The sequence below is a fragment of the Callithrix jacchus genome, chromosome X (assembly GCF_049354715.1).
Source record: "Callithrix jacchus isolate 240 chromosome X, calJac240_pri, whole genome shotgun sequence".
Taxonomy (NCBI): domain Eukaryota; kingdom Metazoa; phylum Chordata; class Mammalia; order Primates; family Cebidae; genus Callithrix; species Callithrix jacchus.
In genome coordinates, this window is record NC_133524.1 from 75251930 (window position 1) to 75272818 (window position 20889).

Below are 20889 nucleotides of genomic sequence, written 5' to 3' on the forward strand. Positions count from 1 at the left end.
GAACCAGATAGCTTCAAAACTGAATTCTAACAAACATTCAAAAACAATGAATACCAATTCTTCCAAAAACAGAATTACAAGAAACACTTCCAAACTCTTTTTGTGAGGTAAACATTACCCTGATACCAAAGGCAGACAAAGATGCTGTAAGAAAATAAACTATAGGCCAATATCACTGATGAACATAGATATTAAAACCCTCAATAAAATACAAACTAACCTAATTCAACAACACATCAAAAAGTTTATACACCATGACCAACTGGGATTTATTCCTGGGATGCAAAGTCGTTATAACATATGCAAAATAACCAACGTGATACATCACGTTAACAAAATGAAAGATGAAAATCGCACAATCACCTCAATAGATGCAGAAAAAGCATTTGGCAAAGTTCAAAATACTTTCATGATAAAACCTCTCAACAAAATAGTTATAGAAGAACATCTCCTCAATAAAACAAACCCTATTTATATAATCCCACAGGTCATATCACACTCAATGGGGGAAAACTAAGCTTTTCCTCTAAGATCATGAACAAAACAAGGATGCCCACCAGTCATCATTTCTCTTTAACACAGTACTGGAAGTACTACCAACAGCAATTAGACAAGAAAAACAAATAAAAGGCATCCAAATCAGAAATAAATAATTAAAATCATCCTTGTTTGCAGAGGACATGATCCTATATATAGAAGTCCCTAAGGACTCCACTAAAAACCTGTTAGAATACACTGAATAACACTGGAGGCTACAAAATCAACATACAAAACTCAGTTCCATTTCTTTACACGAAAATAATCAGAAAAAGAAATCAGGAAAACAAAACCATTTATAGCAGCATGATAAACAAAATACTTACAAATTAATTTAACCAGTGGAGTGAAAGATCTGAACACTGAAAACTAAAAAACACTGATGAAAGAAACTGAACACAAATGTTCTACATTTGTGTACTAGCAAACCTAATGCATTTACAATATACATACTACCCAAAGTGACATACAGATTCAACACAATCCCCATCAAAATTGCAAAAAATATTCTCCTTGAAAAAAAGAAAAAAGCAATTCTAAAATTTGTATGGATCCAAAAAACAACCCAAATAATGAATACAATTTTGACCAAAAAAAAAAAAAAAAAAAAAAAATCAAAGTTGGAGGCATTTCCTGGTTTCAAATTACATTACAAAGCAAAGTAATCCAAACATTTTTGTGGCGAGGAGCAGTGGATCACGCCTGTAAGCCCAGCACTTTGGGAGGCCATGGGTGGATCACTTGAGGTCAGAGGTTGGAGACGAGCCCGACCAACATGATGAAACCCTGTCTCCATTGAAAAATATAAAAATTACCACTCCAGCCTGAGCAACAGGGCAAGACTCTGTCTCAAAATAGTAATAATAATGCCGGGCGTGGTGGCTCCCGACTGTAATCCAAGCACTTTGGGAGGCTGAGGTGGGCGGATCACCTGAGGTCAGGAGTTCGAGACCAGCCTGGCCAACACAGTGAAACCCCATCTCTACTAAAAATACAAAAATTAGCTGGGAATGGTGGCACATGCCTATAATCCAAGCTACTTGGGAGGCTGAGGCAGGAGAATAGCTTGAGCCTGGGAAGTGGAGGTTGCAGCAAGCAGAGATCATGTCATTGCACTCCGTCCTGGGCTACAGATCGAGACTCCAAGTAACACTGAATACAAATGGACTAAATTCTCCAATCAAAAGACACAGACTGGCCTAATGGATGTAAAAACAACAGCCACTGGTCTGCTGCCTTCCAAGTAATACACTTCTATAAAAACATACATAGATTCAACTAATGGGATGAAAAACAAAATATTCCATGCCAATGGAAACGAAAAAAGAGCCTATAAAAAAGCCACTGTACTTAGACAAAATAGATTTCAAGATAAAAATTATAAGAAGAGACAAGGGAGGTCACTATATACTAACAAAGGGGTAAGTTCAGCCAGAGGATGGAATGATGTATGTATGTATGTATGTACGTATGTATGTATGTATGTATGTATGTATGTATTGAGTCTCCCTCTGTCACCTAGGCTAGAGTGCAGTGGTGGGATCTTGGCTCACTGCAACCTCCGTTTCCCAGGTTCAAGGGGTTCTCCTGCCTCAGCCTCCCAAGCAGCTGGGATTATAGGCGCCTACCTCCATGCCCAGCTAAGTTTTTTTATTTTTAGTAGAGACAGGGTTTCACCATGGTTGGGCAGGCTGGTGTCAAACTCCTGACCCAAAATGATCTGCCCACCTCGGCCTCCCAAAGTGCCGGGATTAGAGGCGTGAGACAGTGTACCTGGCCAGGATATAATAATTCTAAATATATATGCACCCAACACTGGAGCACCCAGATACACAAAGGAAACATTAGAAATAAAGAGACAGGCCCCAATATGGTAATAACTGGAGACTTCAACACATTTTCAGTGTTGGACAGATAATCCAGACAGAAAACCAACAAAGAAATATCAGACTTAATCTGCACTACAGAACAAATAAATCGTTATTTAAAGAATACTTCATTTAGTGGCTACATAATACATACTCTTCTCCCCAGCACATGGATGATTCTCAAGGAGACACCATATGTTAAGCTAAAAAAAAAAAAGCATTTGAAAATTCAAATAAATCGAAATCATATCAAGTATCTTCTCTGACCACAATGAAATAAAACTAGAATCAATAACCAGAAAGTTTTGATATTATATGAACAAATGAAATTAAGCAATTTGCTCCTGAATAACCAGAGGGTTAGTGAAGAAATTGAAAAAGAAATTAAAAATTTCTTGAAACAAATAATAACAGAAATACAACATATCAAAAACCTATGTGATACAGTAAAAGCAGTACTCAGAGAGAAGTTTATAGCTTTAAGCACCGACATCAAAGAAAGTAGAAGAACTTTGAATAAACAACTTAACAACGCATCTTAAGTAGAAAAGCAAGAGAAGTAGAAAAGACCAATGAAACAAACCCTTGGATTTTTGAAAAAATAAAGTTGACAAACCTTTAGCCAGACTAATTATGAAAAGAGAGAAAATACCCAAATAGGAGAGGGACTCAAGATGGCGCTGTGAGAACAACCCAGGATTGGAGCTCTCGTTGTGTCCGCGGAGAGGTGAGTCTGAGCTGCATTTCCAGACTGATCTTTGTTGCCCACGGAACGGGGAAATTCCCAAGTGAAGAGGACACGGGGGACGCCAGGCAGAACCTCCGCCTGGCGAAGCCAGCAGCCGGGATGGCAGCGGCCAGCCCTGCCCAGCGCTCCCCACAGGGCGCGCTTGTCCGGGTGCCCCCTTGAACCGGCAACCGGAGACGTGAGAGGGCTGGACTTGAGACTGAGCTAGACTTGGACAGTGGGCCAGCCCAGGGGATTGCAGGGACAGAGCGTTAGGGGTGGCCTAGTGGGACGAACAAAACCGCGATTTCAAACAAGCCCCGTGCAGACAGCCCGAGACGCTCTGTGGGGGAGGGGCGTCCACCATTACCGAGGCAACCCGCCCCAACTGAGATACAGGCCCATTGCTGACGCAGCCTGCCGTTGCCGAGGCAACCCGCTACAACAGAAAGACTCCGCCGCAGGGCATAGCGGAGAACACAGCAGAACAGCGGAGCCAGGGCGAGCCTCACAACAGCAGGGCGTAGACTCAGCAGGCAAACAGTGGCTAGTCTGCGTCCTAGCTGGGCAGGATCTCAACGGACATCCAAAAATAAAGCCCAAACCCCTCAACACAGAGCATTTGAGGAAAAAAAAGGGTTTTTTTAATGAGCTCTGTTGCAGCAGAATCAAACATAGCAGCCTAACAGCCCTGAATGAACAACAGAGCGCACAGCTCAGCAATTAACCCCTATAAAGTACAAACTGTCTCCTCAAGCAGCTCCCTGACCCCTTTATATCCAAAAGACTGACATTAGGCAGGCATTATCCTGGGACAAAGATAGCAGAAAAAGAAACTGGTAGCATCCCTCGCTGTGCCACAGCAGCTAGAGGTGCACCCCAGACAAGCAGGGTCTGGAGCGGACCTCAGCAGTCGTACAGCGAAGGGGCTAGACTGGTAGAAGGAAAACCAAGCAACAGAAATACTTCATCATCAACATTCTGGGTGTCCACTCAGAGACCCAATCGAAAAGTCAGCAACTAAGCAGACGACCAGCGGACAAATCCACAAAGATGGGAAGAAACCAGCGCAAAAAGGAGGAAAACACCCGAATCCAGAACACCTCGCCTCCTAGAAAGGACCAAAACTCCTCCCCAACAAGGGAACAAAGCTGGACGGAGAATGACTGTGACGAAATGACGGAATTAGACTTCAGAAGATGGATAATGAGAAACTTTTGTGAGCTAAAAGATCATGTATTAAATCAATGCAAAGAAACTAAGAACCTTGAAAAAAGATTTGAAAAAAGATTTGAGGAAATGATAACAAGAATGGATACCTTAGAGAGGAATATGAATGAATTAAAGGAGCTGAAAAACACAATACGAGAACTTCGCGAAGCATGCACAAGTTTCAATACCCGAATCGACCAAGCAGAAGAAAGAATATCTGAAGTCAAAGATCAACTCAATGAAATAAAACGAGAAACCATGATTAGAGAAAAAAAGCGCAAAAAGGAATGAACAAAGTCTCCAAGAAATGTGGGACTATGTGAAAAGACCTAACCTACGTTTGATAGGTGTAACAGAAGGGGACGAAGAGAATGAATCCAAGCTGGAAAATACTCTTCAGGACATCATCCAGGAAAACTTCCCCCACCTAGCAAGACAGGCCAACACTCAATTGCAGGAAATACAGAGAACACCACAAAGATATTCCGCAAGAAGAGCAACCCCAAGGCACATAATCGTTAGATTCAACAGGGTTGAAATAAAGGAGAAAATACTAAGGGCAGCCAGAGAGAAAGGTCGGGTCACCCACAAAGGGAAGCCCATCAGACTCACAGCAGATCTTTCGGCACAAACACTACAAGCCAGAAGAGAGTGGGGGCCAATATTCAACATTCTTAAAGAAAAGAACTTTCAACCCAGAATTTCATATCCAGCCAAACTGAGCTTCAGAAGTGAAGGAAAAATAAAATCCTTTGCGAACAAGCAAGTACTCAGAGATTTTGTCACCACCAGGCCTGCTTTACAAGAGCTCCTAAAAGAGGCACTACACATAGAAAGGATCAACCAGTACCAGTCATTCCAAAATCACACTGAATGCTAAAGAGCATCAACATAATGAAGAATCTACAACAACTAACAGGCAAAACAGCCACTTAGCATCAAAATGGCAGTATCAAATTCACACATAACAATATTAACCCTAAATGTAAATGGACTAAATGCACCAATCAAAAGACAGAGACTGGCAAATTGGATAAAAATCCAAAACCCATCAGTGTGCTGTATCCAGGAAACCCATCTCACATGCAAGGATACACAAAGGCTCAAAATAAAGGGATGGAGGAAGATTTACCAAGCAAACGGAAAGCAAAAAAAAGCAGGAGTTGCAATTCTCATCTCTGATAAAATAGACTTTAAAGCAACAAAGATCAAAAGAGACAAAGAAGGCCATTACATAATGGTAAAAGGATCGATACAACAAGAAGAGCTAACGATCCTAAACATATATGGACCCAACACAGGAGCACCCAGATACATAAGGCAAGTTCTTAATGACTTACAAAGAGACTTAGACTCCCACACAATAAGAGTGGGAGACTTTAACACTCCACTGTCAATACTAGACAGATCAACCAGACAGAAAATCAACAAGGATATCCAGGGCTTGAACTCAGACCTGGAGCAAGCAAACCTGATAGACATTTACAGAACTCTCCACCCCAAATCCACAGAATACACATTCTTCTCAGCACCACATCACACCTACTCTAAAATTGACCACATAATTGGAAGTAAAGCACTGCTCAACAAATGCAAAACAACTGAAATCATAACAAACAGCCTCTCAGACCATAGTGCAATCAAGTTAGAACTCAGAATTCAGAAACAGACCCAGAACCGCACAGCTTCATGGAAACTGAACAACTGGATCTTGAATGTTGACTGGGTAAACAACGAAATGAAGGCAGAAATAAAGAAGTTCTTCGAAACCAATGAGAACAAAGACACAACGTGCCAGAACCTCTGGGACACATTTAAAGCAGTCTCTAGAGGAAAGTATATAGCAATAAGTGCCCATATGAGGAGAATGGAGAGATCCAAAATTGACACCCTATCATCAAAATTGAAAGAGCTAGAGGAGCAAGATCAAAAAAACTCAAAACCCAGCAGAAGACAAGAAATAACTAAGATCAGAGCTGAACTGAAGGAGATTGAGACACGGAAATCCCTTCAAAAAATCAATAAATCCAAGAGCTGGTTTTTTGAAAAGATCAACAAAATAGACAGACCACTAGCCAGATTGATTAAAAAGAAAAGAGAGAACAACCAAATAGATGCAATAAAAAATGATAAAGGGGAAATCACCACAGATTCCACAGAAATTCAAACCAACATCAGAGAATATTACAAACAACTCTATGCGCATAAACTAGTAAACCTGGAAGAAATGGATAAATTCCTGGACTCCTGTGTCCTCCCAAGCCTAAACCAGGAGGAAGCTGAAACTATGAATAGACCAATAACAAGATCTGAAGTTGAGGCAGCAATTAAGAGCCTACCACACAAAAAAAGCCCAGGTCCAGACGGGTTCACAGCCGAATTCTACCAGACACACAAGGAGGAGCTGGTACCATTCCTTCTAAAACTATTTCAAACAATCCAAAAAGAGGGAATCCTTCCCAAATCATTTTATGAGACCAACATCATTCTGATACCAAAACCCGGCAGACACCCAACGAGAAAAGAAAACTTCAGGCCAATATCCATGATGAACATAGATGCAAAAATCTTCAATAAAATATTGGCAAGCCGATTGCAACAGCAAATCAAAAAACTTATTCATCATGATCAAGTAGGATTCATCCCGGGGATGCAAGGCTGGTTCAACATACGCAAGTCTATCAACGTAATTCACCACATAAACAGAACCAAAACCAAAAACCACATGATTATCTCAATCGACGCAGAGAAGGCATTTGACAAAATTCAACAGCCCTTTATGCTAAAAGCCCTCAATAAACTCGGTATCTATGGAATGTATCTCAAAGTAATAAAAGCTATTTATGACAAACCAACAGCCAATATCATACTGAATGGGCAAAAACTGGAAGCATTCCCTTTGAAATCTGGCACTAGACAAGGATGCCCTCTTTCACCACTCCTATTCAATATAGTACTGAAAGTTCTAGCCAGAGCAATCAGGCAAGAAAAAGAAATAAAGGGTATTCAAATAGGAAAGGTGGAAGCCAAATTGTCTCTATTTGCAGATGACATGATAGTATACCTAGAAGACCCCATTGCCTCAGCCCAAAAACTCCTGAAACTGATAAGCAACTTCAGCAAAGTCTCAGGATATAAAATCAACGTGCAAAAATCACAAGCATTCGTCTACACCAATAACAGACTTAAAGAAAGCCAAATCAAGAACGAACTGCCATTTGCAATTGCTACAAAAAGAATAAAATACCTTGGAATACAACTCACAAGGAACGTAAGAGACCTCTTCAAGGAGAACTACAAACCACTGCTCAACGAAATCAGAGAGGACACAAACAGATGGAGAAACATTCCATGTTCATGGTTAGGAAGAACTAATATTGTGAAAATGGCTATACTGCCCAAAGTAATTTACAGAATCAACGCTATCCCCATCAAGCTACCATTGACTTTCTTCACAGAACTGGAAAAAAACACCATGAACTTCATATGGAACCAAAAGAGAGCCCGCATAGCCAAGTCAATTCTAAGCAAAAAGAACACAGCGGGGGGCATCACACTACCGGATTTCAAACTATACTACAAGGCTACAGTAATCAAAACAGCATGGTACTGGAACCAAAACAGAGATATAGACCAATGGAACAAAACAGAGGCACCGGAGGCAACACAACATACATACAACTATACAATCTTTGATAAACCTGACAAAAACAAGCAATGGGGAAAGGATTCCATGTTTAACAAATGGTGTTGGGAAAACTGGCTAGCCATGTGCAGAAAGCAGAAACTGGACCCCTTCCTGACACCTTACACTAAAATTAACTCCAGATGGATTAAAGACTTAAACATAAGACCTGGCACCATAAAAACCCTAGAAGGAAATCTAGGCAAACTATCCAGGACATAGGAGTAGGCAAGGACTTCATGAACAAAACACCAAAAGCATTGGCAACAAAAGCCAAAATAGACAAATGGGACCTAATCAAACTCCACAGCTTCTGCACGGCAAAAGAAACAGTCTCTAGGGTGAATCGGCAACCAACAGAATGGGAAAAATTTTTGCAGTCTACCCATCTGACAAAGGGCTGATATCCAGAATTTACAAAGAACTCAAACAGATTTACAGGAAAAAAACAAACAAGCCCATTCAAAAGTGGGCAAAGGATATGAACAGATACTTTACGAAAGAAGACATATATGAGGCCAACAATCATATGAAAAAATGCTCATCGTCACTGGTCATCAGAGAGATGCAAATCAAAACCACATTGAGATACCATCTCACGCCAGTTAGAATGGCGATCATTAAAAAATCTGGAGACAACAGATGCTGGAGAGGATGTGGAGAAAAAGGAACACTTCTACACTGTTGGTGGGAGTGTAAATTAGTTCAACCATTGTGGAAGACGGTGTGGCGATTCCTCAAGGCCTTAGAAATAGAAATTCCATTTGACCCAGCAATCCCATTACTGGGTATATATCCAAAAGACTATAAATCGTTCTACTATAAGGACACATGTACACGAATGTTCATTGCAGCACTGTTTACAATAGCAAAGACCTGGAATCAACCCAAATGCCCATTGATGATAGACTGGATTGGAAAAATGTGGCACATATACACCATGGAATATTATGCAGCAATCAGAAATGATGAGTTTGTGTCGTTTGTAGGGACATGGATGAATCTGGAGAACATCATCCTCAGCAAACTGACACAAGAACAGAAAAAGAAACACCGCATATTATCACTCATAGGTGGGTGATGAAAAATGAGAACACATGGACACAGAAAGGGGAGTACTGAACACTGGGGTCTGTTGGGGGGACAAGGGGAGGGGCAGTGGGAGGGGGAGGTGGGGAGGGATAGCCTGGGGAGAGATGCCAAATGTGCGTGAGGGGGAGAAGAAAGGCAAAGCACACTGCCATGTGTGTACCTTCGCAGCTGTCTTGAATGCTCTGCTCATGTACCCCAAAACCTAAAATACAATAAAAAATTAAAAAAAAAAAAAAAAGAAAGAAAATACCCAAATAAATGAAATCAGAGATGGAAAATGAGATACTGCAACTGATACCACAGACATTTAGATGAACATTAGAGGCTATTATGATCAATTATATGCCAATAAATTGGAAAACCTAGAAGAAATGGACAATTCCTAGACACATGCAGTCTACCAAAATTGGACCAGAAAGAAATCCAAAACCTGAACAGACCAATAACAAGTAATGAGATCAAAGCCATAATAAAAAGTCTCTCAAGCAAAGAAAACCTAAAGACCCCAATTTACCTACATCATTTTTTCATTTTAGGTTCAGGGGTATACATACAGGTAAATTTACCCCAATTTATATGCACATGTACCCCTGAACCTAAATGAAAATATAAAATAAAACTAACATATAATGGCATATAAAGCCCTAACTCCACCTTCCAACGAAAAAGAAAAAATGAAAAGCCAGGTACCCAATACCTTCACTGTTGAATTTTACCAAACATTCCAAGAAGTAGTAATTCCAATCCTCCTCAAACTATTCTGCAAAATAGAAAAGGAATACTTCCAAATTCTTTCTGAGACTGGTATTACAATGATGCCAAAACCAGACAAAGAGACAAAAAAAGAAAACTATAGGCCAATATCCCTGATGAGCATTCATGCAAAAATCCTCAACAAAATACTAGCAAAAAAATTGAATAACACAGTAAAACGGTCATTCATCATCACCAAGTGGGGTTTATCCTAAGGATGCAAGGATGGTTCAATTTATAGAAATAAGCTGAGTGTGGTGGCTCACATCTGTAAGCCCAGCACTTTAGCAGGTGGAGGTGGCAGGATCCCTTGAGCCCAGGAGTTCAAGAAAAGCCCAGGCAACATAAGGAGACCTCATCTCTACAAAAAAAAAAAATACATATATACATACATACATACATACACACACACACACACACACACACACGAAAATAAATCAATGTGATACATCGTATTAACAAAATGAAGGATAAAAACCATATAATCACTTAAATTCATGCTGGAAATGCATGTGATACTATTCAACATCCCTTTACGACAAAAAGCCCTCAAAAAACTGGGTATAATAGGAACATACTTCAACATAATACAAGCCATATACCACAGACCCACAGCTAGTATCATACTGAATGGGAAAAAACTGAAAGTCTTTGCTCTAAGATCTTGAACAAAACAAGGATGCCCACTTTCACTACTGTTACTCAACATCATACTGGAAATCCTAGTAAAAGTAATCAAACAAGATAAAAAAAAATAAAGCACATACAAATTGGAAAGGAAGAAGTCAAATTACCCTTGTTTGTAGATGACATGACATTATATTTGGGAAAAAACCTAGACTCCACCAAAAAACTATTAGAACCGATCAACAATTTCAGTAAAGTGGCAGGTAACAAAATCAATATACAAAAATCAATTGGCACTTCTATATGACGACAGCGAACGATACGAAGAAATCAAGAAAGTAATCTCACTTACAATAGCTACAAATAAAATAAAATATTCAGGAATTAACTGAATTAAAGAAGTGAGGCTGGGCAAAGTGGCTCATGCCTGTAATCCCAGCACTTTGGGAGACCAAGGTAGGCGGATCACTTAAGGCCAGGCATTCAAGATCAGCCTGGCCAACAAGGCAAAACCCTGCCTCTACTAAAAATTCAAAAATTAGTGGACTGTGTTGGTGCACACCCGTAATCCCAGCTACTCCAGAAGCTGAGGGACAAGAATTGCTGAAACCAGGAGGCGCAGGTTGCAGTGAGCCAAGATCACACCACTGCACCCCAGCCTCGGTGAGAGAATGCAACTCTGTCTCAAAAATAAACAAAAAGAAGTAAAAGAAATCTACAATGAAAAATATAAAACATGATGTGAGACATGGAAGGACACCAAAAATAAAAAGACATTCCACGTTCATAGATCAAAATAATCAATAGTTAAAATGTCCATACTAACCAAAGCAATCTTCAGATTCAAAGCAATCCCTATGAAATAAATACCAATGATATTCTTCAAAGAAACTGAAAAAACTACCCTGAAATGTATATGGAACCATGAAAGACCCAGAATAGTAAAAGCTATCCTGAGTGAAAAGAACAAAATGGAAGGAATCACATTACCTAACTTCAAAGTATACTACAGAACTACAGTAATTAAAACAGCATGGTACTGGCATAAAAAGACACATAGGCCAATGAAACAGAATAGTAAACCAAGAAACAAGTTCACACACCTACAGCGACTCATACTTTACATAGGTGCCATGAATGTGTATTGGGGAAAGGATACTCTCTTCAATAAGTGGTACTGGGAAAATTGGATATCCACACACAGAAGAATCAATCTGGACACGTATCTATTGCCATACACAAAAATCATATTCAAATGGATTAAAAACTTAAATCTAAGACCTCAAACTATGAAATTACTAAGAGACACCACTGGTGAAACTCTACAGGACAATGGACTGGGCAAAGATGTCTTGAGTAATACCTCAAAAGCAGAAGTAACCAACTCAAAAACTGGACAAATGGGATCACATCAAGTTAAAAACCTTCTGCACAACAAAGAATACAATCCAACAAAGTGAAGAGACAACCCACGGGGTGAGAAAAAATATCTTCAAACTACCCATCTGACAAAGGATTAATAACCACAATATATACAGAGCTGAAACAAGTCAAATGGAAAAAATTCTAACAATCCAATTTAAAAGTAGGCAAAATATCTGAATAGACATTTCTCAAAAGAAGACATGCAAATGGCAAACAGGTAAAAGAAAAGGTACTCAACATCATTGGTCATCAGAGAAATGCTCATCAAAACTACAGTAAAATATCATCTCACCCCAGTTAGAGAAGCTTTTATCCAAAAGACAGAAAAAATGCTGGCGAGAAGGTGGAGAAAAGGGAACTCACATACACTGCTGGTGGGAATGTAAATTAGTACAACCACTATGGAGAAAAGTTTGGAGGTTCCTCAAAAAAGCAAAAATAGAGCTACCATAAAATCCAGCAATCCCATAGCTGGGTATAAACTCAAAAGAAAGAAAATCAGTGTATTGAAGAGATATTGGGTCTCCTGTGTTTGTTGCAGCACTGTTTACAACAGTCAAGATTTGGAAACAACCATATACATCAAGAGATGAATGAATAAAGAAAATGTGGTACATGTACACAATGGATTACTATGCAGGCATAAAAGAGAATGAGACCCTGTCACTTGAAACAACATGGATGGAAATGCAGGTCATTATGTTAAGTGAAATAAGCCAGGTATAGGAGGACAAATTTCACATATTCTCACTTATTTTGGGAGCTAAGAATTTTTTTTTTTTTGAGGTAGCTCTGTCACAAAGGCTGGAATGCAGTGGCACAATCACAACTCACTGCAACCTGCCTCCCAGGTTCAAGCAATTCTCCTGCCTCAGCCTCCTGAGTAGCCAGGATTACAGGCACATGCCAACATGACTTTTATATATTTTTATAGATGGGGTTTCACCATGCTGGCTAGGCTGGTCTCAAACTCCTGACCTCAGGTGATCCATCTGCCTTGGCCTTCCAAAGTGCTGGGATTATAGGCGTGAGCCACCATACACAGCCAGGAGCTAAAATTTAAAACAACTGAACTCACAGAGTTCATTATTTCACTTAACAGAACGATGGTTAATAGAAGCTGTGAAGGGTAGTAGGGCATGGGGAAAGGACGGATGGTTAATAGGTACTAATATATTGTTAGACAGAATGAATAAGATCTAGTATTTCATAGAACAGGGTGACTACAGGCAACAATAATTTATTGTACACTTTAAAATAAATAAAATAATATAAATGACTTGTTTGTAACACGTCAAGGATAAATGCTTGAGATGGATACCTCATTTACCCTAATGTGATTATTATGCATTGTATGGTTGTATTAAAAAAATCTCATGTACCCCAAAAATATACACACCTACTATGTACCCACAAAACTTAAAAAATAAATTTTGTCTCTATATACTATCATGTCACCTGCAAATTCAAATAGTTCTACCCCTTCCATGACACTGTGGAATACTTTGAATTAATTTTCTGGTATGACTGTCCTGGCTGGAACCTCCAGAAAATGTTAAGTGTAAGACGCAAGAGTAGATATCCTTGCTTTGTTCCTGACCTCAGGAAAAAGCCATTGAGTTTTACATTTCAATTCAATTCCTCTTAACAGCGTAAGACACACATCCAAAGAGAAAAACTACTTAGCTAAAAGATATGTCAGAACATACTAACTTAATGCAGCAGAGTTAAAGCGATCAGGAATATGGAAGAGATCTTAAGAGACATGGTTGACAGAGTATGAAAAGTTGATAAATGTCTTATCAAAAGAGAGAGAAAGGGATAAAACAAATTTGAAGAGGTAATTTAATACACGTTATAAACACAATTCTACAAATTTGAAAATATTAGCGCGTACACTAAAAAATACTTTGTGGCATTATCTTTTTGATAATTTTGCTATGCATTTTCATACATATCCTTTTTATTTCACAGAAATGGTTCCTATTTCATAATCTTTACTACATAATATATTCAATATATTCCTAAATAGTAAGACATGATATTCCTTGTTACAATATTTAATGTATCTTCTTGCATGGTATTAGATTATGTTGATATACCATAATATAAACTATCCCCAAAAGTTAAGGATTTGAGTTAATTTCCCATTTTTCATTATTATAAAGAATGCCACAACAAATAACATTTCACTTTAGGTCACAAGCTAGATAATATAATTCTAGCCATTGAAAAAATATATAAATATATATAGCATATAAACATAATGTATATGTATTCCATGTTTATGCCATTTAAGTGTCACACATACGTTTTAAAAACTGGAAAGCAAGATATCAAATATTAATAAGTAGAAGTTCCAACTTTTAGTTTATGAGATTATAGGTATTTTTATTGTATTAGTGCCTTTATATATTTCATATATATTTCACAATGAACATATTGCTATTTCTGCAGCCAGAAAACTAAGCTTTGAAACAAACCCTGAGATTAACATCCTTTAATATAAAGCTTTGCATACATTTCTGACCACTACCTTTGGAAAAAAGCTCACAACTGAAATTTTGATGCCCCTTCCCAAACTACTATCCAATTTATGTCACCATCACGAGGGCCCATTTCTCTATAGCCTCAATAATACTTGGTATCATTTATCTTTGTCAATTTAATAGTGTCCTAGGTTTAATGGTGATTCTGACAATGAAACCACATTTGGAAATTACTATTGTACATTATTTTCCTGGCTTGGAACTACACTATTCCAATGTTAGTCATAACATTTTTAAACACTAAATTTAACTTAATAACTTATTGAAATAGCTAGACAAGGCCAGGCATGGTGGCTCACACCTGTAATCCCAGTACTTTGGGAGACTGAGATGGGAGATCACTTGAGCCCAGGAGTTCAAGACCAGCCTGGGCAACATTGAAAGACCCCATCTCTATATATAAAATTTTATAAATATTTAATTAAAGAAATAAAAATTTAAAAAATAGCTATAAGAATTTTGAATGTTCTCACCACAAAGAAATGACAAGTGTTTGAAGTGACAGATATGCTTCTAATTTTATTATTATAGAATGTATACATGTATCAAAATATCACTCTATGTCCATTAATATGTACAATTACTATGTGTCAATTAAAAACAAAATGAAACTTTAAAGTATGTTTCTGATTATGGAAGTTCTAAATGTATGTATATTTCTTGTATTTTGTAATTTTGCAGAAATAGATATAACAAGTAAAATACAAAAGAATTAATATTTCCACCACTTAGTTAACATTTCATTGTCATTTCCCCGTGTTCCCCTTGTCTAGGTAACACTCATCTCAGGTTTCAGCTCACCCCTTACCAAAGGAACAAATTTAGAGCAATGGTTCTTAAGCTGATGGTCCATCAAAATCACTTGTAGGGCTCATAAAAATGTAGATGCATGGGCCCCACTCCAGACCTTTTGAATCAATCTCTAAAGAGTGGCACTTGGGTTCATGCATTTTTAGAGACAAAAGCATATTACTGTGCTCCATGTGGGGGTACTTTTTAAATTCTGGCAAAATATACATTAAAAATTTTACAGTTTTAAATAAGAACACATAGACACAAGGAGGGGAACATCACACACTGGGGCCTGTCAGGGAGTGGAGGTCAAGGGGAGGGAGATTACTAGGACAAATACCTAATGCATGCAGGACTTAAAACCTCGATGACGGCTTGATAGGTGCAGCAAACCACCATGGCACGTGTATACCTATGTAACAAAGCTGCACATTCTGCGCACGTATCCCAGAACTTAATGTAAAAATAAAATAAAAAATTTACCACTTTAACCACTTTTTAAGCACACAATTCAGTAGCATTACATATAATCACAATGTTGTACAAACATCATCACTCTCTATTTCTAGAACTTTTTCATCATTCCAAACAGAAACTTTGTACCCATTAACAGTAACTTCCCATTTCCTTTGTCCCCAGCACCTGGTAACCACCATTCTACTTTCTGCTCATAGAGTTTGACTACCCTAGGTACCTTTAAACAGAATTACACAGTGTTTGTCCTTTTGTGTCTGGTTTCTTTCACTTAGCATTAATGTCTTCAAGCTTCATCTATGTGGTAGCAAATGTCAGAATTTCCCTCCTTTATAAAGCTCAGTAATATTCCACTGAAGTATGTCCATACCACATTTTGTTTATCCATTCATCCATCAATGGACAATTGGGTTGCTTCCACCTTTTTCATCATTATGAATGATGAAGCTATAAACATAAGTGTCCAAGTATCTGTTTGAGTTCCTGCTTTCAATTTTTTTTTGGGTATACCTATAAGGGGAACTATTAGATCAAATGGTAATTCGATGTTTAACTTTCTGAGTTACTACCAAAATGTTTTTCCATAGTAGCCATACCATCTGACATTCCTACTAGCAATGCCCAGAGTTCCATTTTCTCCACCTCCTCACAAGCACTTATTTTCTTTTTTTTTTTTTTAAATAATGGCCAGCAAAATGGGTATGAAATGGTATCTCACTGTAGTTTTGATTTGCATTCCTTTAAGGAGTAGTTACATGTTGAGCATTTTTCATGTACTTAAAGGCCATTTGTATTATCTTCTTTAGAGAAATGTCTATTCAAATCTTTTGCTTATTTTTGAAACAGATTGTTTCTTTGTTGTTGAGTTGTAGGAGTTCTTTACATAAGTTGACCCTTGTGCATCAAAGGTTTAAACAACATGGGTCCACTTATACAGAGATTTTGTTTCAATCAAATGTTGATTGAAAATATAGTAGTCACAGAATGTAAAACCCATGTTTGGCTTTTCATCTATGCAGGCTCTACTGGATATGTGTATTAGCAAATTTTGGTATACGCACGGAGAGCCTAGAACCAATCCCCCACATGTACCAAGGGACAACTAACTACATTCTGCATATGAATCCCTTATCGGATATATGTTTTGCAATATTTTCTCACATTCTATGGGCTATCTTTTCCCGTGTTCTATTTTTTGCACAGTTGTCTAAATAAGACAGTGTGTGGACTTTAATATTAAGTTTCAAACCAGATTAATATTTAGTTATTAAAAAATTAAGTATCCACATGCTTATAAAACCTTAAGTGTTTACTTGCAGAGGCTTACATATTATTATAAACTTCTGATACCTGACAATAAAAGGGAAATCATCGAATTACACTGAAAAAAGAAAATTTAGAAAAATTAGGAGGATTTTAGGTTTCCTCAATATTCATTAAAAGCCAGTCCCATAGGACTTTCAATCTGCAAATATTAAACGTATTATAAATTATCACTAATAAAATTAACATAAACTCCTGCTAATGTTAAAAGCAAAATTTGTGTAAACTTCTTAAAAGTAAGCACAGTCTAAAAAAGCCTAATTAGAAACAAAAAAATTCTAGAATATTTAACAGACACCAAACATTTTAAATGCAAGTAGGATAGACAGGTGACATTTCAAGAGAAATACTGTGAATATCTGTAATGAGAATCAAGACATAGTAGCCATTAATATAATCCATTTGGCCTTTTATGAATGTTTTTCAAAGGGGCTATTTAACTCAATATTCTACTCTACAGGTAATATTGCATTTGGTAAGGGAAAAACCCCACACCCTAAAACTGAAAGATTCATGGCACCACATAATAATTTAACAATCATATCTTTTCGATTTTAGCTATGGCAGTTAGTGCTCTAAATACTTACTCCTATCAATGACAGTCACAAAGAATAAAGCAAAGCCCTCTAAATTCTTAAATAACTGCATTGCTCTCAAAAAAGGTTTTTAAATTTTTAATATTGTTACATAATATTTATACATATTTTGAGAGTACATGTGATATTTTGTTACATGCATAGAATGTGCAATGATCAAGTCAGGATATTCAGGATATCTATCATGTTGAGTATTAACCATTTTTATATGTTGGGAACATTTCGAGTCCTCTCTTCTAGCTATTTTGAAATATACAATGTACTGTTGTTAACTATGATCACCCTATTCTGCTATCAAACAGTAGAACTTATTCCTTCTATCTAACTACATGCCTTTAACTATTAACTAACCTCTCTCTATCCCTCCCTCAACACACACACACTTTCCAGACTCTGGTATCTATCATTGTATTAACTACCTCCATGAGGTCAACTCAGAAGAGTAGAGGCTTAACATCTATACCTGAGCTGTTAACATTTGTGACTGACTGCTGTTGCTGTTGTAGTTATTATTACTGTTGAGACTGGGTACTGCTCTGTTGCCCAGGCAGAAGTGCAGTGGCAAAATCATGGATCACTGCAGCCTTGACCTCTCAGGCTCAGGCAAACCTCCCGCCTCAGCCTCCCAAGTAGCTAGGACTAGACGTATGCACTACCATACCTGGTTAATTTTTTTATTTTTTTGTGGAGATGAGGTCTCACTATGCTGCCCAGACTGGTCCCAAACTCCCTGAGCTCAAGTGATCCTCTCACCTCGGCCTCCCAAAGTGCTGTTATTATGGGCATGAACCACTGCACCTAGCTTATGACTGGTTATTAAAGACAACTAATTCTATAAAACCTGAAACACAATTGTGAGCATTTTCACTAATATGAAACATTTTAAGAGAAAAAAAATATTAAATGGCCAAATTTACTACTCCTTAGCACTCAGAGATTAATGAAAGACAGATCTGAACATCCCTCTTTTAAACTACACAGCAACTCTCTCATTGGGGTAACTGTATTTGGCTATTTAATTATGCCTGTAATTTTTATTATTCATAAAAGAATAGTATAGTAAATCTACCAGCTCCTGATACGTATACAAATGAAAATGTGTGCTTTATCGGAACTGATTTTCTTCCAAAAGTCAATATCAAAATTGTTTTTATAAGAGCAAAAAAGCAGTTCCATAAAATACTAAGATTCAAATACTGGTTTCCCCAGCAGAATGTTTCTTGAGGACCATCATCATTCTACTCTCTAGAATACACTTCTGTTACAAAAACAGTACCACTTTAGCTAAAGTGAAGTATCATTTTAATATGTGTGTATACACTTCCATCCTCCTTTATTTTTTGATCAATTACTGTATTCACAATGGGCCAAAGAGCACCCTCTAATCTGTATCTCCTAATTAAATCTGTAATATCATTTGGGGAAAGGTACCAGAATAAGTGATCAACGAGTAAGAAATCTCACTCCAGACCAAAGATTAGGTTTTGTTGTGTGAAGACAAACATTTTGAGGCACAGAGGAACACACAGACACACACACACACACACACACACACACACAGAGAGATGGTAAAACAATACCTATTCATTGTATTTTCTGAAAGCATAGAAAAATGCAAGAAATAAACTAGAAGGTTTTCATAACAAACGCACCCAAAAAACAACTTGTGTTAGCATTTTGGTATATTCTAGGCATTTGTGTGCATTTTTATAATAACATGGAGAGCACACTATATGCCTTGCCTTCTATTTAACCTTTTTTTGCCATCAACCTTTGTTAATTAAATAACTGAGAAACAAACTCATGAATTTAACTTACATGCCTTTTATTATTAATGTGGGTGAAAATTTTTCAAAACATACTCATTTTGTAGATCTTCTTTTACGAATTTACTCACATTAGTAATTTTTCTGAAATAAAAGCTCTTTACAAATTAAAGGTATTACTCATATATGCTGTATATGTTTTTCATCAGTTTGCTTCTTAATTTTGACAGCATCAGTGTTTTTTTAATTAGAAATATTTTGTGCTTTCAAGCATACCCGTTTTATTCAAATGCAAAATTGTAAAAGAACAGCAGATATAGTAAAATTACTAGAATAACCTTCTTTGGAAAAAGAATATCTTTATAGAGAAAATAAAATCAACAAGGTGTACTGGTTACCTGTTAAGTGATCTAAGTAGTACTGATAGAGCTTGCACTGAATAGGAGTCATTCTCACAGCTAACACATACTCGTGTTTTGGAGGCAAGAATTTTGTTAATGCTGTATAATCTTTCCTCTGTAATTAACAAGAAAGAGAATGAAAATTAATCTAAATATTTAACAGGAATGAACTGTTCTACAAATTCTCATTGCTTATAAATGAAATATACAAATAAATAAATAGGCACCAAACATACAAGAAAACATTTTCTTAAATATATTTACCCTTTCTAAACCCACAATTATTCACACAATGTATTTCACATGACTATACAATATGGTACATTGGTAAAAAGATACTACAACACACCAGGCAGGTTTTAAATTGAAGTAGTAACATTTCCAAATGAGCAATTTAAGTTTTCAAAATGGTCTCCTCTGTACAGAAAACAAAAATAACAAAAGGAGGTGATGTAGTAGGTAGTCTTAGCATAATGACTTGCTTTAATTATATAGTAAAACCTAGGAATCAAAGTCTAATGCAGTCTTGAGTTGGCTTCTGAATAAGATATGCTAATATGTCAAACAATAACATATAATTTTAAAGGGAATATTTGCCCAATTAAGAGAAGCAAGTCATGTATAAGCACTCTTGAAACCATTTTATTATAAGGATAGAAAAATAGAACACCAATGTGCTAAATAAAAATGACTACTTCAACCAGAAAGAAAAATGCTGCCTGGGTAGTAGCAGCAATATAGAAACAGAGTACTTGCTAGTACGTGTAGCCAACCTGACCAAATGGGATAACTACACTTTATAACGATGGCAAGTATAGTCATCCCTCAGTATCTATAGGAGACTGGTTCCAGAACCCACCCCCACCTCCACAGATACCAAAATCCATGGAAGCTCAAGTCCCTTACATAAATAATGTAGAGTTTTGCACATAACCTATACATACCCTTCCATATACTTTAAATAATTCCTATATTATTTATAATGCCTAACACAATATGAATACTAAATAGTTGTTATACTTTATCGTTTAGAAAATAATGACAAGGAAAAAGTCTGTACAT

General features: G+C 37.2%; 1 protein-coding gene across 40 annotated transcripts in view; it reads right to left on the minus strand.

Moving 5' to 3' along the window:
* The window catches only part of ATRX (ATRX chromatin remodeler), a 316685-nt gene that overhangs the window by 110225 nt on the left and 185571 nt on the right, over positions 1-20889 (minus strand). For all 40 annotated transcript variants that reach the window (XM_078363312.1, XM_078363309.1, XM_078363298.1 and 37 more), the window contains one exon: positions 19825-19942. In XM_078363312.1, the coding sequence (XP_078219438.1) occupies positions 19825-19942 (118 nt within the window). The remainder of the gene's footprint in view (positions 1-19824; positions 19943-20889) is intronic.